The following is a 27,299-nucleotide window of genomic DNA, read 5'->3' as shown; positions in this document are numbered from 1 at the left end:
CTATCGGAATTTCTAAAATATTAGGGGAAGTCGCAACCAAACGACTATTCGAACTGGTGTGTAGAATGCATGAGCCGGCCGGAGTGGCCGTGCGGTTCTAGGCGCTACAGTCTGGAACCGCGTGACCGCTACGGTCGCAGGTTCGAATCCTGCCTCGGGCATGGATGTGTGTGATGACCTTAGGTTAGTTAGGTTTAAGTAGTTCTAAGTTCTAGGGGACTGATGACCACAGATGTTAAGTCCCATAGTGCTCAGAGCCATTTGAACCAGAATGCATGAGACTGGCGACGTAAATAAGACTTTCGGAAAAATATCACCCACACAGTTCCTAAGCAAGCAAGAGCCGGTAAGTGCGAGAACTATAGCATAATCAACTTAACAACTCATGCATCCATGTTAATGACAAGAGTAATACACAGAAAAATGGAAAAGAAAATTGAGGATCAGTTACATGACGAACAGTTTGACTTTAGGAGAGGTAAAGGCACCAGTAAGGCAGATCCGTCTTTGCACTTGATAATGAAGGCAAGACTCATGAAAAATCAATATACGCTCATAATATCTGTCGATCTAGAGAAAGGGTTCTACAATGTAAAAGGTGCACGTTTTTCGACATTCTGAGAAAAGTAGGGGTAATCTGGGAGGAAAGGAGGATGGTATACAATACGTACAAGAACCAAGAGGAAAACGTAAAACTGAAGATTAAGAACGAAGTGCTCGGATTAAAATGGGTGTAAGAAACAACGCATTCTTTGGGACCTGCTGTTCAAATTACATAGCGAAGAAATAACGGCTGAAATAAAAGAAATATTCAAGAGTGAGATTAATATTCAGGGTTAAAGGATATCCGTGATAAGATTTACTGATGACATTGCTGTTCCCGGTGAAGTAAAGGAAGAACTACATGAACTGTTGAACTGAATCGACTAATGATTACAGAATGTGGACTGAGAGTAAACGTTAAAAAGACAAAGGTATTGAGATGTCGCAGGAATGGGACTAGCGAGAAACTTAACATTAAAGTCGGTCAGTAAGTAGACAAAGTTCAGCAATTTTACAACTTCAGAAGCAAAATGGCACTGGATAGACGAAGCAAGAAGGACATATAAAGCAGAGAAAGAGGGCATTCCTGGGCAAGAGAAGTCTACTGGCATTAAATATAGGCCTTTACTTGAGGTTGAAATTTTTGAGAATGTACGTTTGGATGATTCAAATGGCTCAAATGGCTCTGAGCACTATGCGACTTAACTTGTGAGGTCATCAGTCGCCTAGAACTTAGCACTAATTAAACCTAACCTAAGGACATCCCACACATACATGCCCGAGGCAGGATTCGAACCTGCGACCGTAGCGGTCGCTCGGTTCCAGACTGTAGCGCCTAGAACCGCACGGCCACTCCTGCCGGCTGTACGTTTGGAACACAGCATTGTATTGTAGTGAATCATGAACACTGGTAGAGAAGAAATAGAAGACAATCGAAGCGTTTGATTAGTGATGCTACAAAAGAATGTTGAAAATTATACAGACTGATCGGGTATGAGGAGATTCTCCACAGGAACGGCGAAGGAAGTTACATACGAGGAAGAGCAGACTACCTAGAATAGAATTCTGCAGGAATATGAATAGAATGTGGAGAGGTGGAACACCCACAGGGAGTTAGGTGGTGAGATATTTTTCTTTTTTTAGTTTTCTAGCTAAATTGATGCGACCCGTCACGAACTGATGTCCCCTGCTAACCTCTTCATCTCAGAGTAGCACTTTTACCTTACGTCCTCAACTATTTGTGGGGTATATTCCAATCTCTGTCTTCCTCTTCACTTTTTAAACTCTACAGCTCCCTTTAATACCGTGGGAGTCACTGTCTGATACCTTAACACATTGCCAGTCAACCTATCCCTCCTCCTTGTCAAGGTTACCCGTATGATCCTTTGTTCCCGATTCTGAGGAAACTTCCTGACTTCTTAACTGTCGAGGCTATCTACGTTCACCATTCTTCCGTAACATAGTATCTCAAACGCTTTGTCTTCGATTGCCCACGATTCACAACCATGCCGTGGTGTGCTCCAACCCTACGTTCTGAGACACTTCTACCTCGAATTAACGCCTACGATTGATACTAGTAAACTTTTTTTGGCCAGTAATGCCCTCTTTTTCCGTGATAACTTGCTTTACATGCCCCCTTGCTTCCTCCGTGTTGGGTTATTCTGCTTTAAAGGCAGCAGAACTCTGCAACATTATCTAGTTTTCAATCACCAATTTTGATGTTAAGCTTCTAATTATTCTCATTTCTACTACTTCTCATTACTTTAGTCTTTCTTCGGTTTGCTCTGAATCCATATTTCGCTCCCATTACATTGTTCATTCCATTCAACAGATCTTGTAATTCTTCCTCACCTTCAGCGATGATAGCAATGTCATCAGCGAATCATGTCGTTGATGTCCAGTATCGAAACTTCCTTGTATTTCCGCTAGTGCTTCTTCGGCGTATAAATTGAACAGTAGAGGCGAAAGGCTGCATCCCTGTCTTACAGACTTTTTGATACTAGCACTTCGTTCTTGATTTTCCAATCGTAGTGATGAGCAAATCACCAGAAAATGCCGATATAGAAACTTTTTTGTCTTCTAATCTCCAAATCAGGAGAAAGTTGCGTATTACGAAACGAAACTGATAAATGTGGATGTCTCGATGATGTCTGTAGACAGGCACCTGGGTTATCATTATGTCCCACACGAGACACTTACCTGGAAGATGTAAAACGAAAGACTAAAAAGACGTCATATTTTCTGGCTGATTAGGCTGCGTATCCAAACTCGACGTTTCCACTCTTTCTTGGGGAAAGGAATAAAAGTTAGCGTTTAATGTCCCGTCGACAGCTAGGTCTTTAGACGTGCAACCCAGGCCCAGACTAGAGAAGGATAGTGAGGAATATTTGCCGCATCGTTTCCAAGGAGGCGTTCCAGCATTCGCCTTGTACGATGTAGAGAAATCACGCAAATTTAAATCTGAATTACCGAACTGGGATATAAATCGTCGTCTTCTCAGTTACTAGTCGAATGTCTTACTGCTGCACCATCTCACTGGGTAGAAGAATAAACTTTGTGCCAGAAACCAAGCAAAACTGGAACATCTATTATCCGGTAATATAACCATTATCCTCGGGTCTGAAAACGCATAAGCTCTAGAAGAATAATCACGAAAATTTTAACGTATTATAACCTACATATGTAATCATCAGCTGCAATATACTCCGTATGTACTAACAAAAATTGTTGTAATCAGCATATGATTAGATGATGTATTACTATTATGTGTTGCTGGAAGTGTAATACAACACCGACCATCAGTAAAATTATACAAAAATGCGTTTATGTGGTAGCGGCCTTGTTTCTATAGCATCGCGGTAGTGTGTCGGTGTATGCTTATGGAAATTAATTTCCAGCCACAGGGCTTCAATCACTGTACGGAGAGGGCAGCTGCATCAAATGTGTGGTGCAATAACCCTTATAAAAAAAGGAAGCATTACTTCTTTCCTTCTTGTATTTGTGTGTGGCCGTCTGAGGTCAAAGTTAATTGAGACAAACTTCTTCTCTCTTAGTATTTACCCTTGTCCAGTATTCTTCTTTCATTATCAGGATTGCCGGCCGAAGTGGCCGTGCGGTTAAAGGCGCTGCAGTCTGGAACCGCAAGACCGCTACGGTCGCAGGTTCGAATCCTGCCTCGGGCATGGATGTTTGTGATGTCCTTAGGTTAGTTAGGTTTAACTAGTTCTAAGTTCTAGGGGACTTATGATCTCAGCAGTTGAGTCCCATAGGGCTCAGAGCCATTTGAACCATTATCAGGATTAGCAACATTCTTGACTCCAGTGTCCATATTTTGGTCTTATGCTGGTAACCTATGACAATCAGTTTCCTTTGTACGTGTTCGATCTAGCTTAATGTGGTTCTTTATCCACAAAGACGTGTCCGAAGAGCGTGGTCATTATCCTGATGGTGCCTGAGATCGTCTATGTCTGGGTTCAAAATGGCTCTGAGCACTATGGGACTCAACTGCTGAGGTCATTAGTCCCCTAGAACTTAGAACTAGTTAAACCTAACTAACCTAAGGACATCACAAACATCCATGCCCGAGGCAGGATTCGAACCTGCGACCGTAGCGGTCTTGCGGTTCCAGACTGCAGCGCCTTTAACCGCACGGCCACTTCGGCCGGCTGTCTATGTCTGGGTATATGTCCCTTGTTATATCTTTTATTATATTATTCCGCACTTTGTGTGTGCTGAACAAGTGCCTTCGTCTTGTACTTTACATTCATTACTCCTTCCCTTGCTTGCGAGGGAGAAGTAATCGAGTACTCTCTTTGTGGTTGACGCTGTTGGAATATTTCGGTTGTTTCCTGTGTGATTATTCGCTCAAATCACATACACACGCTTTCTCTGCTTTAATGAATAAGCCACACTGCTCTCCAGATTACGATAATTACAGTACGGATGCTGTAGAGTTGAGCAGAGGGAGCATTCGTTGCACTCGAAAAAAAAAAGGAAATGTGCGTCGAAGTTGCACTCGGAGTAATTATACGGGTGAACTAACGCGTTGTTTCCCTGCCGCCGACCATTTACGTATTAATATTCACGTGGTTACGTCGTATCAGGAATCAGAAATGCAAATTTTATAACTAAATGGGTATTCAGGGTAAGAAAACAACGAAGAAGAAAACACTGTAATTAAGCCGCAGGAAGGAGGAGGGGGAGGGATACGGGGGTGGGTATCGGGGTGGAGGTTGGATGGGACGACGAGGGAGAGAAACTTTCCGGAATTAGCGCCAAACCCGGAGAGGCGGAAAGAGGGGGCGGTCTCTGCCGGCGCGGAAGGGTTACGGCGGGGGTTGGGTTATGGGATGCGCCGTGTAACTGGGCCGCGGATCTGAAATAGCGGGGGCTGACGGGGGCGGAAATGAGCCACCGCGAGATAATCGGACGGCGTGCTGATAGAGCGCGCTACGCGATCGTCCGCAGTCAGGTCGCGTAGTCGCATACCTGGCGACAATCACACACACGGGGGCGGCCTGGGGTCGGTCTGGGGCAGAGCGTAGCGTGGGAACCGTCTGGGGGCGGTCCAGCTGCTCCGGCCTTTCATATAAAAGTTGTGCGGCGCTGCGGCTCGCCGGCTAATTTGCAAGTCGTAGTCGTCCGAACTTCCCTGCGGGCGATTTTTCTTCTTCCCCAGCGACTTCCGGCGCGCGGATTAAGGACACCTCCTGTGACGTCTTTTCCTCTTAGGCCGCCAGACGCAAAGAACTGCACTGTCCACCCGCGTTACTGAGAGCGCTCCCCTAGGATAGTCGTCTGCAGCCCCTAGTTTATCATAAATGCCACATTTACTTGTACATTGGTTCCAGTTTCTTTCTTCCTTTTCTTTCTTTTGCTACTGCCTTTATCCCGCATTGTGCGCAGGGTAGCCAGGGTTAAGGACGGATTTGGCATGATTAAGTTTAAGGGGTGCCCGTATGCTCTTCCTGCCTCCACCCCATAACCCCCAGGATGGAATTAGTGTACCCCTGCTGTCTGCGTCCAGTGTAAATCGTGAAATAGTGTGAAAGTGTTTCAAATGTCTGCCAGTCGTGGAACTGAGGCTGGCGGGACCAGCCCGGTATTCACCTAGTAGGATGTGGAAAACCGCCTAAAAAGCACATCCAGGCTGGCTGGCACACCGGCTATCGTCGTTAATCCGCCAGGCGGATTCGATCCGGGGCCGGCGCACCTACGTGAGTCCAGGAAGCAGCGCGTTAGCACTCTCGGCTATCCTGACGGGTACATTGATTCCAGTTTCTATAGACGAAAAAAAAAAAAAGATGGGATGTGACATTCACTCAACGACAATACCGAGGAAGAGCAGAAGCTCAGATTGGAGAGGGAAATTTGCTTGCTCTTTAAAAGGAACCATCCCGACATTCGCTTAAGTAATTTAGGGAAATAATGGAAAACTTGGGCCTGGATGGAAATGGGTGATTTTAGCGTCAGTCCTCCAGTGTACGAGTCTTACGTCTGACCACTGTGCCATTTCGGTCAACACCGTAGTTTCCACACCACGGCTGCACGACATACAATGATCAGTCAGAGCATTATGACCACCTGCCTAATAGCCAGTAGGTCAACGTTTGGCACGGATAACAGCGGCAGCGATGCGAAGTGGCGTGGACGCAGTGAGGTCTTGGAAAGTCTCTGGAGGGAATTGACACCACATCTGCAACCACAAGTCATTTAATTCCCGTACATTCCACAGAGGAGGACGATGAGCTCTGACTCCACGTTCACTCACATCCCGGATGTGTTCGATCGGTTTTAGATCTGGAGAGTTGGAGGACCAGCGCATTAGTTGGAACTCGCCACTGTGTACCTCGAACCACTCCATCACACTTTTGGCCTCGTGATATGGCTCATTATCTTGTTGAAAAATGAGACTGCCGTCGGGTAAGATGATCGTCATGAAGAGGTATACGTGGTCTACAGCCAGTGTGCTCTTTGGCCGTCGTGGTGCGTTACACGAGCTCCACTGGAACCATGGATGCACACGCGAATGTTCCACTGAGATGATGGAGCAGACGCCAGTTTAGTCTCCGCCCACACAGCACATCCGTTCGTCTGGAAGACGACGTATTCGCCCCCTCCCAACGGCGTGATGAAAAAGGTATCGGGATTCATCAGATCATGCAACGCTCTGCCACTACGCCAACGACCAGTGCCCGTGGTTACTTGCCCATTTTAGTCGTAGCAACCGATGTCGAGGTGTCAACATGGGCGAATGAAAGGGCAGAGGCCCATTGTTAGAAGTGTTTGGTGCACGTGTGTTCAGTCACTCTGCACAGCATTAAAGTACAATGTCAGTTCTGCGACAGTTCACCGCCTGTCCCGTTTTGCCGGTCTGCCCAGCTTACAATGTCCGACATCGCTAATGAGGAATGGCACCACAACCCCACGACGTCGGGACTTGGTTTCACCTTGATTTCGATTAGAGTTGACGACACTCACCACAGCACACCTCGAACACCCGACAAATCGTACAGTTTCCGAAAAGCACGTGCCTAGCCTCGAGGCCGTCAAAATCTGCCCTCTGTCAAATTCAGATATATCATGCACCTTCCCCATATAGATAGCAGGTGGTAGTCGTAATGTTCTTGCTGAGCAGTGCATTCAATCTTAAAGTACATGAACTTCTAAAAGAGTTATAAACTATTTCTCTGAAAATCGATTCTCGCTGACTCTGCACATTAGGTTCCATACAAGAAATAGTCATACCAACAGCTATTATAGCACATGAGCAAATGAGCAAGTGTCAAAATATATAATACACTGCTCCAAACTGAGTAAAACTTCAAGTATAAATAGCATGTTACTGAAATGTTCAAACAGTTACGTTCAGATATTTTCGCTCTTCTTATAATTGCCAGTCTTGGAGATAAACAAATCAGCTTCGCCGGCCGGAATGGCCGAGCGGTTCTAGGCGCTACAGACTGGAACCGTGAGACCGCTACGGTCGCAGGTTCGAATCCTGCCTCGGGCATGGATGTGTGTGACGTCCTTAGGTTAGTTAGGTTTAAGTAGTTCTAAGTTCTAGGGGACTGACGACCTCAGCAGTTATGTCCCATAGTCCTCAGAGCCATTTGAACCATGTGAATCAGCTTCATAGAATATTTTATATACTTCAAGTCAACAATATCTTATGAAACAATTATCTGAGGTAAGCCATCAATTAGAAACACAAAACTGATTGCATGAAAGTGAACAGTAAAAGTAATATGCAGTTTACAAATTTTGACCTACATTCATCTTGTAGGTACTTCTTCAAGGATCTGGGCGCCTTAAGTACATCTTCACAATACATCTACACACTAACGAAGTTCTTAGTAAATAATACATTACAATTTCAGTAGAGTAATGATGTCCATGATGTACATACCTTCAACACTACAGCAAAAAGTTACTTATTTTACCCATTATTAAGGCTCTCAGTTGCTCAGAAATGGTTCAGTATGCATTAACAAACATTTTGGATCATTTACCTAATAAAATAAATCCTGATACGTAGCAAAGCAAATATAATCGAAAATCATTTCTTCTAGCCCACTTCTACTGTTACTTAAACGAAAGCATTAAAAAAAATAAAAAATAAAAGCTAGTTATGTATTGAGGGCAGCCGTGAACACAACAAGATCACGAAGAAGATCTGAGCAGAGGGGTCGACACGTCACTCGAGTAGGCGAAGCTGAAGGGGAAAACGATGAAGAGTAATATAGAAGATGATCTTTGCGTTCAGAGGCTACGGCACTGCAAAGCCTGCGTGCTTACATTGTACGCGACGTTTCGCATTTTTTCCTTGTCTGTCTGTTTCTCTCTCTCTGCCGCATGGGAGATCTACGCGGTCTAGGGCGCCTCGCCACCGTGGGCGCGGCTCCTCCCGTCAGAGGTTCGAGTCCTCCCTCGGGCATAGGTGTATTTGTTGTCCTTAGTTTAACTTAGATTAAGTAGTGTGTAAGGCTAGGGACCGATGACCTCAGCAGTTTGGTCCCATTGGAAATTTTCAAAAATTCTCACCCTCTCCCTCCCTCTCTCTCTCTCTCTCTCTCTCTCTCTCTCTCTCTCTCTCTCTCTCTCTCTCTCTCTCTCTCCCTCTCTCTCTGTGTCCCGCCACATTCAAGTGGAGATCACGCACTTGCAATGCTCTACTGTAGGCTACAGTTGAGGATATGGTAATACCTGTTCATAGACGCAGAGGTATCGATTTATGCAGACCTCTTACCTTAGACAGCCTTTGCGGAAGTAAGGGTAGCTACTAAGAGCCTTAGGAACATCGTATATAATGCATTGTTCTACCGCAGGCAATGGTTGGGGAAATGAGGACATCTGCCCAAGGACGGAGAAACACCGTAGTCAATACGGACCTCCCGAATCGAGACGACGAAGCGGTAGTGATTTCGAAGCAACCGGAGGGAGGCCAGTGGTTACGGAGCTGCCGCGGGAAGGTTATCCCGGCGGGTGTCGGGAACAACAGCGCTCTGGTGTGCCGGGCACATCTCAGGAGCAAGAAGAATGTGGGCGGCCGCGCGGAAAACTACCCAGTCCGGACATAAAGTGAATCGATGGCGGGGCCCTGCAGAGGCGGCCGGCCGAATACAATCGCCGAGTTCCGGCACGTCCGCATCCGCCGCCTGATGGACTGCAGAGTCTGCCTCCGCCGCCGCCGTCGCCGCCGCCACGCCGAGCCGCGCCGGCTGAATATCAGCTGCGGGGGCGGCTGGGCGGTGGGGGCGGCGGAGGCGCGCTATCTGAATGGCGGCGGACGCCGGAAGCCCCGCTCGCCGCGTTATCTGCCGGGCGGGTGCCTTTCGGCTCCAGACGAAACTCTCGCGGAGTTAAACAAAAACAGATGAGCCGGCCACCGGCAGCCGGACGCAAGTGCTTCGCAACAACGCACTGCTGCGGTCGGCAGCAGCGCCGGCGCAGTGTCCGTCAACGTCTGCTGCAAAGAGGCTCAAAAGTAACAACAGACAACAATGGTCGTCAGAATTTCAATCGAATCCAGACGGCTGAACTGTTCTGCTCAAAATTCGAACGAAAGTTACCGTACGAGACTACAATATTATAGAAAATCCGGTACGTTGCCGATCCGGCTGCAACAGGGACCTAAAATTTTTAAATGGATGGCTGCGTTAATACGGTTCAGTGGACAAGTGGGGAGATGTGTAGGACGAGAACTTTTCTTTTTTTTTTTCAACATGTAGTCGGTCTTGAAATTAAAGGTGATGCTGCATGAAGGCGAACTGAAAAGTAGTTCCTTCAAATATTTATTCTGTTCTCAGTATCGGTCAGGATATTACATATCATGCTTGTAAGTCGGTAGACTTGCTCGCTTCGGTAACGCAAGTTAAAACTCTTTGCCCCTAGAGGTCTCCGAATTGTGGCATGAACATGGCGATGTGTAACCTACACTACCGGCCTTTAAAATTGCTACACCAAGAAGAAATGCAGTTGATAACGGGTATTCATTGGACAAATATATTATACTAGAACCAACATGTGATTGCATTTTCACGCAGTTTAGGTGCATAGACCCTGAGAAATCAGTGCCCAGAACCACCACCTCTGGCCGCAATAACGGCAATTGATACACCTGGGAATTGAGTCAAAGAGAGCTTTTACTTAAAATAGGCAACGGCCTTGCCGCAGTGGATACACCGGTTCCCGTGAGATCACTGAAGCTAAGCGCTGTCGGGCGTGGTCGGCACTTGGATGGGTGACCATCCAGGCCGCCGTGCGCTGTTGTGATTTTTCTGGGTGCACTCAGCATCGTCATGCCAATTGAGGAGCTACTCGACCGAATAGTAGCGGCTTCGGTCAAGAAAACCATCATAACGACAGGGAGAGCGGTGTGCTGACCCCACGCCCCTCCTACCCTCATCCTCCATTGAGGATGACACGGCGGTCGGATGGTCCCGGTAGGCCATTCGTGGCCTGAAGACGGAATGTTTTTTTTTAAACTTAAAATGCTTTAGGAATTTTCAGATTAAAAACACGGTTTTAAATTTGACGTGTGGCATCTCGTGTAGTTGACAGAATTGAAGAAGAGTCACATCTTGGGAAACCTTGAGTATAGAAGACTGTGAATTGCCTTGTTTTGATGCCAATGTTACGTATCAGAAATTGTCATTAGAAGTTATTTTCTCTGGTGCTAGTTTGTATGTAAACAGTGTGCTACCCAACGGTGCATATATTGCTATATTATACGTATACAAAAGGACTAAGAGTAGAAGTATGTTTAAGAAGAGGAAATTTGCGGGCAACATAAAGGTCAGATCCGAATTTGCGTCTGAAGTAGCAGAAAACGAGTGTACAAGAAGTGAAGAGATTGTAAATAACCAGAATAACATTTCTGAAGCGACCATGCCCACAGTGCTTGGTGTAAGTACAGGCAAGGTGAATTTTCTGGTAACTTAAAACAGTAACGGCGACAGTCATGCCCGTATTCAAAAATCTGTTAGATCCAGAGCTAGTAAAGAAATGTTTGTATGGAAAGATCCAGAGTGTGAAATAACCCTTCAAAACTCTTGGGTGGTGCCGCCTGCCATAAAAAGGTTTTTGCTAGCCATATGACTCTAAAGTTAGCAGTGTCTGTTGCTGTAATAAATGTTTGTGGTGGGGACTATAAAAAACTGGAGGTTATGGAGAAGGTAGGGATGAGATTAGGCAAAATACAGCTAGAAGTCTGCGAGAAATGAATGTGCTTCGTGTGGGCCAAGTAGAGTTTGCTGCACGACAAGTGACAAAAGAAGCAAGAAAGAAAAGAACAAGGCGAGCATTGGACGATTCTGAGACTAAAGAGAACACAGGTGATGGGCAGGACAATTCTATTGCACGAAAGAGTCAGAACTGTGAGCGTGTCTACACGTTAGTATTAAATAAACTTCGAATCTTAGCATATCGGCAGTAATTTTTTGCTGAAATGTCCTATTATCTCAAAAAGTTCTGAAGGTAGAAACATGAAATTTTTACAGCGTGCCAAGAATATGATTCAACACATACGGAACTAAAAAGAAGTTAAAAATAATATCTTGTTTAGTTTTTATGTTCATTTTTTTACAAAATTCTGCGAGGAAAATTAATGAATACGATCTACTTTTATGCAGAACGTACAAGATTTATGCTGTGACTCTTTATCACCTCGATTCAAACTGCCTTGGGACAGCGACATCATCATGTTGTTTAGTCTTTATGTTCATTTGTTTACAACATTCTGCCAGAAACATTAATTTATCCGATCTTCTTTTATGCAAAACTTATAAGATTATGCTCTGACTCTTTATCCCCTGGTTTCAAACTGCCTTGGGACAGCGACATCTAGCGACCATGCTCTGCTGTTGTATCGTAGTTTTAAGCACCGTACGCCTGAGACGATTCGATATTTTGAGTCATGCAGGCTTACCATCTCTCTCTCTCTCTCTCTCTCTCTCTCTCTATATATATATATATATATATATATATATATATATATATATATATATATATATATATATATATGGAAGAAACGACGTCAGAAAGCTTTGCGTGATCCTTCTGGGTCCATTCGCGATAAGTAAGTAAGTAAGTATATATATATACTGCTAACCTTCCAGACTATGTATAACACGATACTGCTTACAACAGTAAATAGCCTACAATTACGTACAATTTTTCATAACCATGCACTTTTCTCTTTTTAGATCAATCAATGATCATAATGCCTGACACCGATAATTGAATAAAGAAATATTTGCAATCACAGACTGTTGTGTTATATACAAAATTTCATAACATTGTCTCGCACTCCCTTTCATAGTGACTGTGTCCCCCTGTGTTTATCCTAATTGCCAGCTATTGACAAGGGGACGACAAGGTATTTGTGTCTTGCCAAAACCAAGTACTACGATGTACTGGCGACAAGTAGCAGCATAAAAAGGAGAATTAAATAACGCAGAATGTGCACAGTCGTAGCAGGTCGGTTGGAAACGAGGGAAGAGACTCAGTCCGGCAGGAACAAAAATAAGAAAAACCGAACGCCCAGGATCGTGTGGGACGGGATAAGTTTGCGACAGCGGGTAGAGACGTTCTGAAAAGCGGCAGCTGTCGGACAGCACTGGCCACTAAGCACCGCTGCCGATGGTGGCGGGTATTAACCGGCGGCGTTGTTTGGCGGCGCGCAATCTGCGACGCGTGGGCAGCGGCCGGACGTGGCGGCCAGATCGATGTGCGCTGTGAGAGCCGCGGCTAGGCGACACGTGTCACTGTCTGAGCCCCGGGCGATGCCGCCGCGGCCAGCCGCCACAACCGGACCCGGAGGACCGATTCTTTGCCGGCGATCGGCACCGCGAGGGACGCACCCGTGAAGACCTCTGACCGCTGCAACTTCGTGGGGACAAATCCTTCCGTGACGAAATACACCAGATTTGTGTTGTTTTCCAATGGTTAACCGAGTCTGGAGTATATTTAAGGATAGGCCAGCCGAAGTGGCCGAGCGATTCTAGGCTCTTCAGTCTGGAACCGCGCGACCGCTGCGGTCGCAGGTTCCAATCCTGCCTCCGGCATGGCTGTGTGTGATGTCCTTAGGTTAGTTAGGTTTAAGTAGTTCTAAGTTGTAGGGTACTGATGACCTCAGAAGTTAAGTCCCATAGTGCTCAGAGCCATTTGAACCAATCACCACCACGTTTTCCCGTTGCGGGCGTTAGCATCAGTAATGTGCTGGAATTCCAGCTCGCCCTGCGCTTCGCACTTCACGGAGCTTCCTTCGTGTTGTTTTGGTGCTGACACAGCTCGCGAGTGCGACATTCAGTTCTGCAGTTATTTTGCAGCCGTCGTTCTATAGTTTTCCGTCACAATCACTGTCACCATCATTCAACACACATCTTCGTTCGCGTTTTGACGAAGCGGGTGATGTTTATCCGCTTCCGCTGCTTGCAGTACAAATCTTTGACATGGTGCCCCCTGAAACACGAACGCACCCGCTACGTTGGTTACGGAACAACCTACCATACAACAACCAAGAATTTGCCCACTGTCGAATTCTCTTAGCTCCGACACAAAACACTCGTTACTACAGCAAACACTGTTCCCACCACGAATGACACTTGCAACATACTGAGGGCTTGGTGATGATGATGTCCCACACTCCAAGGAGCTTAGGGGACGATTCGGGAGAACCGCACCGCCGTACCGGCAAGGTCCTAACGAAGGTGGTTTGCCATTGCCTTGCTCCGACCGTAATGGGGTTGAATGATGATGATGAAGACGACACAACAACACCCAGTCATCTCGAGGCAGAAAAAATCCGTGGTCCCGCCGGGAATCGAACCCGGGACCACTTGCGCGGGAAGCGAGAACGCTACCGCAAGACCACTAGCTGCGGACGAGGGCATAGTAGAGATGTCAAATAAGACGGCGCAACCTGCAGACTTGCCTAGCATCTGCATTTATGTTCAGACATCCATTTCTAGCGATGTATCGTCTCTTTGTCCATCCCCTGTGTGTGTGTGTGTGTGTGTGTGTGTGTGTGTGTGTGTGTGTGTGTGTGTGTCTTATAAATGATATATGTGTAGATCTGGAAAAGATGAAATTGGTGTCAAGGAGTATAAATTTAAGTTAGGTAATCTTTTCTGAAGATGTCTGCCTCGAGTGCATTCCTGTGCGGATGTGGAATGGTCTCGATAAGCAATGCAGATAAGAAGAGGAGTTTTTGAAGTGTGGTGCTACAGAAGAATTTTGAAAATTAGATGGGCAGATGGAATAATTACGGTAGTACGTGACAGAAAGGAGGTTTGGATTACATCCTGAAGAATCAGGATATCTTCAAACTCCTAGTGGAAGGAAGTATTGGGGGTAAAATCTGTAGATGGACATGAAGGCAGGACAAAATAGATGTAGACTGTAGTATTTAGGGAAGGCGAAAAGTCTTGCACGGGATGGTCTGGTGTGGAGAACGGCAATAAAGCTGCTGTGGTGTCGAAGACCACAATGCAACAGTACATCGAATTTCGCACATACGGACCAACCAAACAAGAGAATAGATAAAACTTGCAAACACTTGTCCCAACGCAGTTGAAACGCCATATAGTCATGGCAAAACAAGTGATGTAGGCTCTGCGATCCTGCGGTTCGTGTGCTACCTGTTTCCAGTAGCTACTGTTGACAGCAGGTGCTGTGTTCCTCACTGGCCTGCGTTTCCGGCTTCCCCTGCCGACTTCGGCTCCCCAGAGGCGTGGCGTGTGCCGGCGTTATTACGCTAATATGAGTGATGGCCACCAGCGGCGGAGGCTGTCCCAGGGAACGGCCCAGCGAGCGAACCGCTCGCCACCGATGCGCCTCCCGGAGCGGTGCCAATTCCGGACCGCAAATTCCCCCTAATCGATGGCCAATCAAAACTCTATTTAGCCCGGGTGAACGGCCTCCTTGCAAGAAGCCCAGCGTCATTCCATTTAGGCACAGTAATCGCCGCGCCTATTCTTCGCGTGTCCAGTCTCCGTTCGGCGAACGGCGCCATGCACGGAATCTCTGGGACCGGCTCAGTCCGGATGCCACTTTGCGCCGTCGACGTCAGCATTAACACGACAACGAATGAGTGTCAGTTTTTCTTTGTTGACACGAGGTGTCGTATTACTAATACGCTTGTGTGACACTATCCTATGTGAAGTATAAGAGACGACCAAAAACTTTCAGTTCGATGGTGTTACTTCAGTATATATGAAACGTAGTGCGTCTCCGATATATAAGCAAAGACGCGTAGGCAAGGTATTATTCTGACATCCGTGTCTTTCCGAAGAGCGTGCGCTAAATGCGGAAGCGTGAATAAGGCGATGTTATTACCAAACTCGTCCAAACAGGACCAAGGCGCTGTTACTCTTTTTCTTTGCTGCCAAGGGACAAGCACCGGTAGACACCCATCGGAGAATGAAGAATATACATACGGCAGCACGTCTGTCGAAAACCACCGTTGTAGAATGGTGTACCGGGTTCCATGCTTCATGATAACGCACGTCCCTTTATAGCTAACGTCGAAATGTAGAAGTTATGCCAACTGAAGAAGGACACACTTGGGCACCCGCGCTTTACTAAAAATGCCTTGAAACGTCGAGGTTTCCCGTCGGACGAAGATGAGTAGCACGCTCTTACGGACATTTTCTATTAAAAGGATATGTTCAACCTCGTGCTTCGGTGGGATGATTACATTAATGCTCATGATGATTTTGCCTGATAGGCATACTGATTCTGAACTGCACGATTTCTAATAGAAACTTTTTGGTCGACCATTACATAAAGAAGTGTGCACAATTCTGAATGTTTCATTTTCGTTATGCTTCCTGGAAATCTGAAAAAAAAACTACTGATAAACGCCAACTGTTCAAATTTGAGTTGAACGATTTCCTACTGGTACACTCAAGTGCTACAGAGGAGTTACAGTAGGGTAGTACTTTTCAGTTGTTTATTGTTCATATGGGTCGACAGCCGTAGTGAATTTCTTAAGAGAAATCATTTTCTTGCGTAGGCTGTTCTATCTATGAAATATTCATTTGGTTCATGATTTATCTGTCAGCCAATCTCGTCCCTTTGGGCGTTATCAAGCTACCTCTTTTACTTGCATCATAAAGAAAGAAAAAGTAAATAAGCATTCGCGTCACATATTCCACACATTTATGGAGGAAGCAACATGTCAAGGCACCCTTAGTAACAGTTTCGCATAACCATTGCAGTTACGGGAACCATTATCTCACACATGAAACGCGTACGTAAAAAGGGGCAAATACAACCATACATTACTCTTCCCTGTGGTGCTTTCAGTATTCGTATATACTCTCAGAACTTTTTTTCGCGGTTTATTACTTCTGTAGCATTTGTTTGCAAATCTAATCTCATCAACGTAGAAAGTACACTGACGTGTTTCATGATCAAGTAGATTTCCTAACTGTTTACAGTTGAGCATGGTAAAAAAGTAAATAACTGCACAAATTCTCTACGATCATCAAATATCTCCTTACGCTGTGGCAAGGTCAATGAAAATCGGTAACGTAAATAGCAAATGAAGAGGAGATTAAGACAATCGATATCGTCTGATTGGGAACCAAAATTTCAATGAATTCAAGGAAAGGCTTCGTTTGCATAAGGGTCTCTTCAGTTAAAACCAGTGTTCCACTTAATATTACTGGCAAATCTCAAGCTACGGATAATTTTTTATCCGGTCCTTGCTAATCTGATCCAATGCTATATCTCAAATGATGGACAGATAAACATTAATATATTTACAGTCACGTTCAAAACGCCGACAGCTGCCCTGATCAGTCGACTTATTTTGCCAGTTTCGGTCATAGCTGATCATCTACAGTCGCTAGAACCACCACCTTAACCCTCCTTCCGTAAGTATTCGTGTCATCACAACTGATCATTCAAATTCCAAATTAATTACTATAAGGTCAAATGAGCGTTTATGTTCGATAATATCACATGTAACTGAACGTAAGGTGAGGTTAAGCCAGGATGTAATGACACATTTCAAAAATTAAAACGTACCCCAACCACTCACATCGTAAGGAAGCAAGAGATTTAACTGAAAACCTTTGTGTCCAGTCCAGTGGTCAAAGTACATAATCTACAATAACTACAATAGAAATACTTCAGTTAGAAATCTTAGGATGACGGTACGAATGAGTGTCCAGATTACTTTCCGTTAGCACTGCTTCACAGCTCATAAATGAGTCAGAAATTCCATCTTCGACAAAAAATTTTATACTGATAATTTTTATTATTTTCGAATAGTTTCGGTCTCAGGTCATCACCAAGTTGATAAATATTATCAACACAACATGAGACGACGTTCTTTTGACAGTAAACGTACTGACAGAACACAGGAGTCGACTGTTCCTATCACTGAGGCTCTACAATAAAATTCCGTTTGTTGACATGCAATGAACATATTATTAATGACCCATTGGGTGGCGCAAACGTGACTCTGAATGTATGTTAGAAACCATTTATCCGGAGCTTTCCCAGCTTGTTCATACTGTGAGGATATCGTAGTCATTTCCGCACTTCAGATAGTATATTGACTGTTATAAATTAAAGATGAAATAGTTATAATGAAAAATTAATACACCACAGCTTTTCCTGACAGTGAAAACATGTAGCAACTCTGTATTTTCAGCGAGTACAACTTCACGAGTGGCTACGGCGTTGGCAGGAACGTGCAGTTTGCGGCGTGTGTTTTGTTGTTAGGAAAATATTTAGATCTGACGATGAAGGTTATACCATCAAAATAGTAGTTGAGTAGCAGAAGTGATGGGTGAATGGTATAATAATCTTATTTTTTTACTGGTGGGAAAGTACAATATATACGAAGTAACTTACAGTTAACACCCTTGTTTCAGTAGTTTCGTAATCCACGAAAAAAGAAGAAAATAAAATAACATCCATTAAAATACACTAAGTGAGTTTCACCATCGTCAAGAAGACTTTGAGAAGCTTACAGTTGGCGTCAACAAACTGAATGACGTTGAATCTTCGTAACACTTGATGCAGTTGTCTCTTCTGTTCGCCCGAACTTTCAATGTCAACGAACCGTCCTCCTTTGTTATGCTAATAATGTTTGTTGCCTGACGATGACTTAGGAACGGAACTGGTTGTAAACAGTAAAGCGTATTAATATAACATTTTTTGGCTGTTTTATGTCTGTTGTACATCTCAACTTCTGAAGACATTTGTGGGTCGCGCGGGACACATGTAAAGAACGTGACCTAGTGCGATTTCCAATTTACGAGACCGTCATCACAGAAGTCTTTTGATGTGGCGACGAGTGTTATTCAAGGGGTAAGTCGGCGAGTGACAAGGAGTGTTTAAATATTAAAGGGTGGCGACTGTCAGACAGACGAAGCCGAGACGCCCCTCGGATATTCTCCAGACGTTCGGCTTAAAAAGGCGCTAGAGGTAAGGGATTCATCTCGGATTCTCAGCCGGATTTTTCCGCGGAGCTATCTCCTTCCTGAGATCTGCGGCGCCGGCCTGCTCGCGGAGTGTCAGCTCGCAGAGTCTGGTTATGAATGAAAAATCCACCATCCTCAATTCAGCAGTCAAAGCCGTTTCCCAACGATCTGAGGAACGCAGTTTTGGTGGGGAAGCGCGTTTCGTTTCACTTATGGCGCTCATGCGTAGGAGATCTGCGGCTTATATGCAGTGTATTAGCGGTATAAATGCAGACATTGTGTTCATTGGCAACTTAATATGTACCCACTTAAGTGTGATAGTTGTTTTTCCTCTGCATCTGATCGTCTTCCAGCAGACACACAATTTACTACCTGATGTTTTCTGCACGGTCGTAGCTGCACCACTAAATGGAATACGATTTTGCACTCACATATCCACACTACAGCACCTAACCCGCTGCCCTGGGGAAAATGCAACATGTACTCGTAGGTACCAACCAAACTAAAAACATACTACTCCTAATAGCAAGTGATATAAATAGTGATGTAATGTTGTTCAGCAGAATTGTCCTCAGTCGCCAATAAAAGTATCCGCACTTATACCTCTAACGCCTTGCACTTCAGAATTATGCTGTAACGAAAAGTGACGTAACAACTAATGGTTTTTGGGCTTGTTAGACTCTCAGAGAAGTGCACTGTTGTGGTCTTCAGTCTGGTTAGAAGCAGCTCTGTTGTGTGCATGTGTAATCTCTGCATAACTATTGTAAGGTGTTAAGAGACTGACGACACGTTCCTTACACCAAAATAAGAAATGAATGTCCAGTAAACATGGGCTCTAAAATGCATACCTTAAGAGCTTCGAGCACCTGTTTCAAAAAATGTTTCAAATGGCTCTGAGCACTATGGGACTTAACTTCTGAGGTCAGCAGTCCCCTAGAACTTAGAACTACTTAAACCTAACTAACCTAAGGACGTCGCACACATCCATACCCGAGGCAGGATTCGAACCTGCGACCGTAGCGATAGCGCGGTTCCAGACTGTAGCGCCTAGAACCGCCCGGCCAAGCACCTGTTTATCTTCGATATTGTGAAACACGTCTCTTACGTGGAACAAGGTAGTGGGCGTCCGATGCATATCAAATATTGTGATGTGCTACACTTTCTCATGTACCATGAGTGTACCGTGAGTACTTCAACTTGAACAAAACCAACGCTACGTGCTACGTGCTAAGTGAAACAAGGTGTTTGATTACCACGAATTGTAACAACGGAAAAATGGGATGCAGTGCAATATCTCGGTTGCGAATTTAATATTTGAGAACAAGAACAGCCCAACCCCCCCCCCCCCTTCTCCCACGCCGGCCGGAGTGGCCGATCGGTTCTAGGCGCTTCAGTCTGGAACCGCACGACCACTGCGGTCGCAGGTTCGAATTCTGCCTCGGGCATGGATGTGTGTGATGTCCTTAGGTTAGTTAGGTTTAAGTAGTTCTAAGTTCTAGGGGACTGATGACCTCAGCTGTTAAGTCCCATAGTGCTCAGAGCCATTTGAACCATTTTTTGACCCCCCCCCCCCCAACTCCCCTCTTCGCTGAGGGGTGCAGTAAATCCACATGAGTACCGGCGATCGCCACAAGTCACACGGCTTGTATTTTAATATCGCCGCTGGATGACTGTAATTTGCTTTTCGGACCCATATCACCTGTACTCGTGAGTCCGTGTTATTCCTGGTATCCATTGATAACAGCATGTATGACCGTCGAAAGCCACCTAAGATGATAAATCAACAGGGCACCGTTAAGCCGGGAGTGGTAGGTAGACGTTCATAGGGCGGCTATTGTTACTTTTCCATTAAAAGCGACGCTTACCTATCCGGTTGTTTTTATTAAAGGTTATTTCAACGCAAGTCATTTATAAGCTAGGTTACATAGGACGAACTGCCAATGATGCTATCGTCATATGCAGAAGGTGCTAAAGCGACAGTTGGCCACCACTGGAATCTTCGTTGAGAGGAACATGGCTGGTCATTAAGGTCTCCGCAGTCTTTGAACAACCAACTACCATAAATATAACTACGGTGGTGTGGTGATTAATAATGGCTCCGATGGTTTTATGTGAAAACTCTGAAAACTTTTAGAATTAAATTTCCTACAGCTTCGTTCTTCGTGTCTACATATTTATTTCTCAACATATTCACCATGGCCACGAACACGTTTCTTCCAACGAGAGACGAGTTTGTTGATAGCGTCGCTTTAGAATGAGTTTGTTGGTGGAGCCATAACCTCACCTCTGTTTGCATCTCTATCAAAGTGAAGTCTTCGAAGGCGTTCTTTACACATTGGAAAAAACTGAAAATCGGATGGTGCCAAGTCGGGACTATATGGAGGATGGTCGATGACGGTGTACTCAAGGCGTCAGATTATTGCTGATGTCACAACTCTCGAGTGTGGTCTGGAATTGTCATGCTGAAGTAGAGGGGGCTTCGTGTGTGGTCGAACTCTTCGTATTCGAAACTAGGTTACAGCACGCTGTTTCTCAAGCACCGCCATGTTACGTTACATACCCCCTGGTACACGTTACAATTTCGAGCTCTCTAGTAGCACAGGGCTCCAAATGGATAAAAATGAAGAATAAAAATGTAAAATGTTAATAATGTCTGTTTTCAAAGCTTTAAGAGTTCTTACATAGAAAGTTTCAGCACGCCCTCGTACATTAAAAACCTAATCGAACACATAATGACCACAGCGCACTGTGATCAATTGCAATCTATGTAAAGGCAAACACCGTCTAAGTTTTTTTATTGGATAACCGATTAAAACTTTTTTATGCCGTCCTGAAATCCATTAGTTACTAAAAATTAGTATTAATGGATCTGATAATGAGCACCAAAAAGAATCAAAAACCGTTACTTAATAAAACAAGAATGTGATGTAGGTGGTGTTTGGCTTTTTATGTTTTAAAAACAGGTTGCAGTGAAAGACCGAATAGTAGTAACACCACAGTGCTGCAGAAATCCTCAATAAATACAATTTTTAGTAATAAATATAAAAAAATTACGTAATTGTATGAAGAGCAGTTCGAAGATGTAGCAGCACCGATCTGCAAATCAGTCGCTATATATTTTCTTACAGGAGTGCCAATTCCACTGTGAAGTAGAGAACGTACTAATAAGTATCTGGTAGAACACTGACACAAGTAGTTTTAAAGTTGAGGAATTGCTATGACAGAAAGTTAAAAGTAGCGAAGACTGAGACAAGTATGCTGCTCAAAGCCTACCCTCTTTAAAATAGTTTTGAACGAACCACTGAAAAGTTGGAAAAAGCAAGTGGCAAAAACATAGAAGATGGAGTAGGTAGTGACATTCTGTTCTCCCTAAATTTCACCGACGCTCAGTTAATTTCGCCGGGGAAGAAGAGGATGCGTGTTACCTGTTAAAAAAGCTTAAAGAAGAATACTTGCAGTGAGGCTTGAAAATTAACTTTACAAAGGCTGAAAACTTGGCTGCTGAGGTATAGGAAGAGTTCATGTTGTAGGTGCTGGATCTATGGGAATTGGTAGTCTATCATATAAATATGTAGAGGCAATCTCTTTCGCCGGCCGCTGTGGTTCAAATGGTTCAAATGGCTCTGAGCACTATGGGACTTAACATCTATGGTCATCAGTCCCCTAGAACTTAGAACTACTTAAACCTAACTAACCTAAGGACATCACACAACACCCAGCCATCACGAGGCAGAGAAAATCCCTGGCCCCGCCGGGAATCGAACCCGGGAACCCGGGCGTGGGAAGCGAGAACGCTACTGCACGACCACGAGATGCGGGCCCGGCCGCTGTGGCCGAGCGGTTCTAGGCACTTCAGCGCGGAACCGCGCTGCTGCTACAGTCGCAGGTTCGAATCCCGCCTCGGCCATTGATGTGTGTGATGTCCTTAGATTAGTTAGGTTTAAGTAGTTCTAAGTGTAGGGGACTGATGGCCTCAGATGTTAAGTCCCATAGTGCTTAGAGCCATTTGCCCCATTTGGACAATCATTTCGGATAAAGGCGGAAACAACGAGGAAATAGATTGCAGAATAGGAAAGGGAAAGGTGGCAATTAATTGATTAATAAAAGTACTCTAAAAAACATAAAAAGTAGAATATGCGAAATGCATGGGACCATTGCTCTGTATGGTGCTGAACTGTGGGAAGTATCCAAGATCAAAGAGAAGAATTCAAAGACAATGGAAATGGAGTGTTGGAGACCAGGCTGCGAAGTAACAAGAAGAGACAAAATAATAAACGAAGTCCTTCGAGAACAGATGGGGGCTGCAAAGGATTTTGCCGGCCCGGGTGGCCGATCGGTTCTAGGCGCTACAGTCTGGCACCGCGCGAGAGCTACGTTCGCAGGTTCGAATCCTGCATCGGGCATGGATGTTTGTGATGTAGGTTAGTTAGGTTTAACTAGTTCTAAGTTCTAGGGGCTTGAAAGTCCCATAGTGCTCAGAGCCATTTGAACCATTTTTTGCAAAGGATTTTTTTGACACAATTGAAAAATAAGCGGCAAACTTGGTATGGACATCTTAGAATAATCCCAGAGAGTAGACAGTCTTCTAAATTATGGAATGGAGAGCTCCACGACACAGAAAAAGAGGAAGACGCGGCTACGTTGGATTGACGGAGTGCGGCGTGCGGTGCAGGACAGGGCCAAGCAAGAAGAGGACGCAAGGAGAGGGGAAGTTCAATGCGAAGAGGCCACATGGTGTATAAAACTAGCAGAAGGAAGAAAGGGGAAGAGAGAACATTGAAATACACTACTGGCCATTAAAATTGCTACACCAAGAAGAAATGCAGTTGATAAACGGGTATTCATTGTACAAATATATTATACTAGAACTGACATGTGATCGCATTTCACGCAGTTTGGGTGCATATGTCCTGAGAAATCAGTACCCAGAACAACACTTCTGACCGTAATTACTGCCTTGATACGCCTGGGTACTGAGTCAAACAGAGCTTGGATGGCGTGTACAGGTACAGCTGCCAATGCAGCTTCAACACGATACCACATTTCATCAAAAGTAGTGACTGGAATTATGTGACGAGCCAGTTGCTCGGCCACCATTGACCAGACGTTTTCAATTTGTGAGACATCTGGAGAATGCGCTGGCCAGGGCAGCAGTCGAACATTTTCTGTATCCAGAAAGGCCCGTACAGGACCTGCAACATGCAGTCGTGCATTATCCTGCTGAAATGTAGGGTTTGGGAGGGGTCGAATGAAGGGTAGAGCCACCGGTGGTAACACATCTGAAATGTAACGTCCACTGTTCGAAGTGCCGTCAATGCGAACGAGAGGTGACTGAGACGTGTAACCAATGGCACCCCATACCATCGCGCCGGATGATACGTCAGTTTGGCGATGACGAACGCACGCTTCCAATGTGCGTTCACCGCGATGTCGCCAAACATAGATGTGACCATCATGATGCTGAAAACAGAACCTCGATTCATCGGAAAAAAATGGCGTTTTGCCATTTCTGCAACCCAGATTCGTAGTTGAGTACACCATCGCAGACGCTCCTGTCTATGATGCAGCGTCAAGGGTAACCGCAGCCATGGTCTGCGAGCTGATAGTCCATGCTGCTGCAAACGTCGTCGAACTGTTCGTGTACATGGTTGTTGTGTTGCAGACGTCCCCATCTGTTGACTCAGGGATCGAGACGTGGCTGCACGATCCGTTACAGCCATTCGGATAAGATGCCTATCATCTCGACTGCTAGTGATACGAGGCCGTTGGGTTCCAGCACGGCGTTCCGTATTACTCTCCTGAACCCACCGATTCCATATTCTGCTTTGAGTCATTGGATCCCGACCAACGCGAGTAGCAATGTCGCGATACGATAAACCGCAGGCGCGATAGGCCTTTATCAAAGTCGGAAACGTGATGGTACGCATTTCTCCTTCTTACATGAGGCATCACAACAACGTTTCACCAGGCAACGCCGGTCAACTGCTGTTTGTGTATGAGAAATCGGTTGGAAACTTTCCTCATGTCAGCACGTTGTAGGTGTCGCCACCGGCGCCAACCTTGTGTGAATGCTCTGAATAGCTAATTATTTGCATATCACAGCATCTTCTTCCTGCCGCTTAAATTTCGCGTCTGTAGCACGTCATCTTCGTGTTGCAGCCATTTTAATGGCCAGTAGTATATATTTCCCGCTAATGGCAACACTCCCGGTATGAGACCACTTCCGCTACACAATTTCGACCTGCCAGGAAGTCTCCAAACAGTGCACGCGACGCTGCAGATGAAAGACTTACTAGACATACGTACAACGCTGTGGAACCGAGTGAACAACTTCTAGTTCAGGAAGGGTGCGACGACCAGGTGACCTGTGGCAAATACGCCGGCTCGAGCGGAGCTGCGATATCGGCCAGCAAGGCGCGGCTGTGCGGCCTCTTTAAAAGCAAATTTGGGGGATCATTCTGCGTAATTCGGGTGCGGGATTTACGAGTACATTCACACCAGGTGGGTTAGAACTCCTGCTCCTGCGGGAATATATATGGCTATTGGGCGGCCCCGGGAGCCAGCCGCACTTTATAGCCCGGCCCGCCACTCAAGATGGCGGCAGGGCGGCGAGCGGTAACAGATTGCGGCCGGCCGAATCCCAACTCCGCGGATCCGTCTGGGTCGATGCCGCACTCTCGCTCCAGATCTGCGCTCCGCCGCGGACGCAAAGCGCCTACGACGTATCCCATCACACGTCCTGTCGAATATATATAAAATTTCGGAAATGCATTTGTCTAGGTAACACATTTAAGTGATTAACACTGCAAGATCATACGTTAATGTAAGCGTGAACTAAGCCATCGCAAATTTGAAACGCTAGTACATTAATAACCGGTGTAACGGCCAGAATGTTGAATGCAGGCATGCAGGCGTGCATGCATTGTGTTTTAATGTGCCGGATGTCAGTTTGTGGGATGGAGTTCAATGCCTGTTGCACTTGGTCGGTCGATACATCATACTTGGTGAGGGCTACAAACAGCGGACCACTAGTTCATTAAGTACGTGATTTCCGTAAAAGGTGTACTGCGCTTTGCAGAACCCTTCCAACAAATGTAAATTCTCCCTAGACCTTTCCTAGCATTGATTTCATGACAGCTTCATACTTCCTGTCGCTTCTATTACACAGCAAAAACAAAGAGTATGGTCATCAGTACAAGACGCAGACTGTCCAATATTAAAATAGGACAATCTACCATTAGCCAAGTAAGTGAATTTAAATATCTCGGAAGCACAATAACTGAAGACTTGAGATGTCACCAGGAGGTGAAAACTCGAATTGCCATAGCGAAGGAGGTATTCAACAGAAAGAGGAGACACTTATGTGGCAAATTAGATAAAGGACTAAGGGAAAGGCTTGGCAAATGTTTTGTCTGGAGTGTGGCACTATATGAGGCAGAAATATGTACATAGAGACGAGAGGATGAAAAAAGGTTAGAAGCATTTGAGATGTGGATGTGGAGGAGAATGGAGAGAATAAACTGGATGGAAAGAATGAGTAATGAAAGAGTATTGGAAAGGGTTGGTGAGGGAAAATGTCTGCTGAAGGTTGTAAGAGAAAGGAAAAAGAACTGGTTGGGACATTCATTGAGAAGGGAGTGCTTGCTAGCAGATGCTTTGGAAGGATTGGTTTGTGGGAGAAAACTGAGAGGAAGAAGGAGATACAAGGTGATAGACGACATAAAGGGAGGAGAAAATTATGCAGACCTGAAGAGGATGGCAGAAGACCGGACAGCCTTGAGATCTACCATGTGAAAACCTGCCTTTAGGCAGAACACTGATGATGATGACTATTACCCCCAAAAACTAATGGAAAGTGGTGTGCTCAACATGTTCGCTACCAATCTTGTAGTGATATAGGCCTACTATCATGACGTTTCTGTTTGTAACAGACGTCTCATATTAATCCACTGCCGTCAATTTTACACAGCGGAAATTTTTCCCAAATCTTTCTGTAATACGGGACGCTTGTCAAAAGACAACACTTTCTTGTACCCAACATTAATGTCAGCGAACGATCTTACAGTGCTGCTGACCCTGTTTGGTAAACCGTCAATGTATACTGAAACCAATAGAGGTCCTATTATGCTTCCATGGTGTCCACCTAATTTTCCTTTCGCTTCTGTAGAACACACAGCGCACAGTAAAACGTACTGGGTTCTGTTAGTCACACATTCATCGAGCGAATCACGTATTTTCGTTGCTGTTCCATACGGTAGTGTCGTGCTTAGTGGTATACAGATTGTAAATTTTATGTTGACAAACCAGAATAACTCGAAAAAGTAAACTTCCCACGAAAAAATGTGTAGAATCCAAAGTTGATTATTTTCGAGGGCGACATCTGCTGGTGCTAAAATTAGCTCGCCACCCCAGCCCCCTGGGGATGGGGCGGGAGGCAACTTTAAAATTTCAAATGGGGAGCCCCATTTTTTATTGTAAAATCAGATTCTACGTAAAAAACTACGTACATTTTGTCTTAAACACTTTTTTTGATTCTTGGTAGTTGGCGCTGTAATTCATGAAAATTCATGTTCTCATGTTGCGTGGAAAATGGTTAGGGATAAGTAAATTTTGATTCGCTAAAACTAAAACTCTCCCTCTCTTCCCATAGGGTGGGGTCTGAGAGAGAGGAATTAGAGTTTTACAAATGTTGACCCAAATATTAATTTAATATTTGGTTCAACATTTGTAAAACTCTAATTTAATATTAATTTATTAATATTAATTGATTAAATATTAAGTTATTAAATATTAAATTAATATTTGGGTCGACAT

General features: G+C 45.0%; 1 protein-coding gene across 1 annotated transcript in view; it reads left to right on the top strand.

Moving 5' to 3' along the window:
* The first annotated feature begins 9,131 nt into the window (after positions 1-9,131).
* LOC126482175 (uncharacterized) overlaps positions 9,132-27,299 on the top strand; it is a 163,408-nt gene continuing 145,240 nt past the window's right edge. The window contains exon 1 of the mRNA XM_050106154.1: positions 9,132-9,370. Within this exon, the coding sequence (XP_049962111.1) occupies positions 9,132-9,370 (239 nt within the window). The remainder of the gene's footprint in view (positions 9,371-27,299) is intronic.

Source organism: Schistocerca serialis, chromosome 5, assembly GCF_023864345.2.
Source record: "Schistocerca serialis cubense isolate TAMUIC-IGC-003099 chromosome 5, iqSchSeri2.2, whole genome shotgun sequence".
Classification (NCBI taxonomy): domain Eukaryota; kingdom Metazoa; phylum Arthropoda; class Insecta; order Orthoptera; family Acrididae; genus Schistocerca; species Schistocerca serialis.
This window is presented reverse-complemented; position numbering and strand designations above follow the sequence as displayed.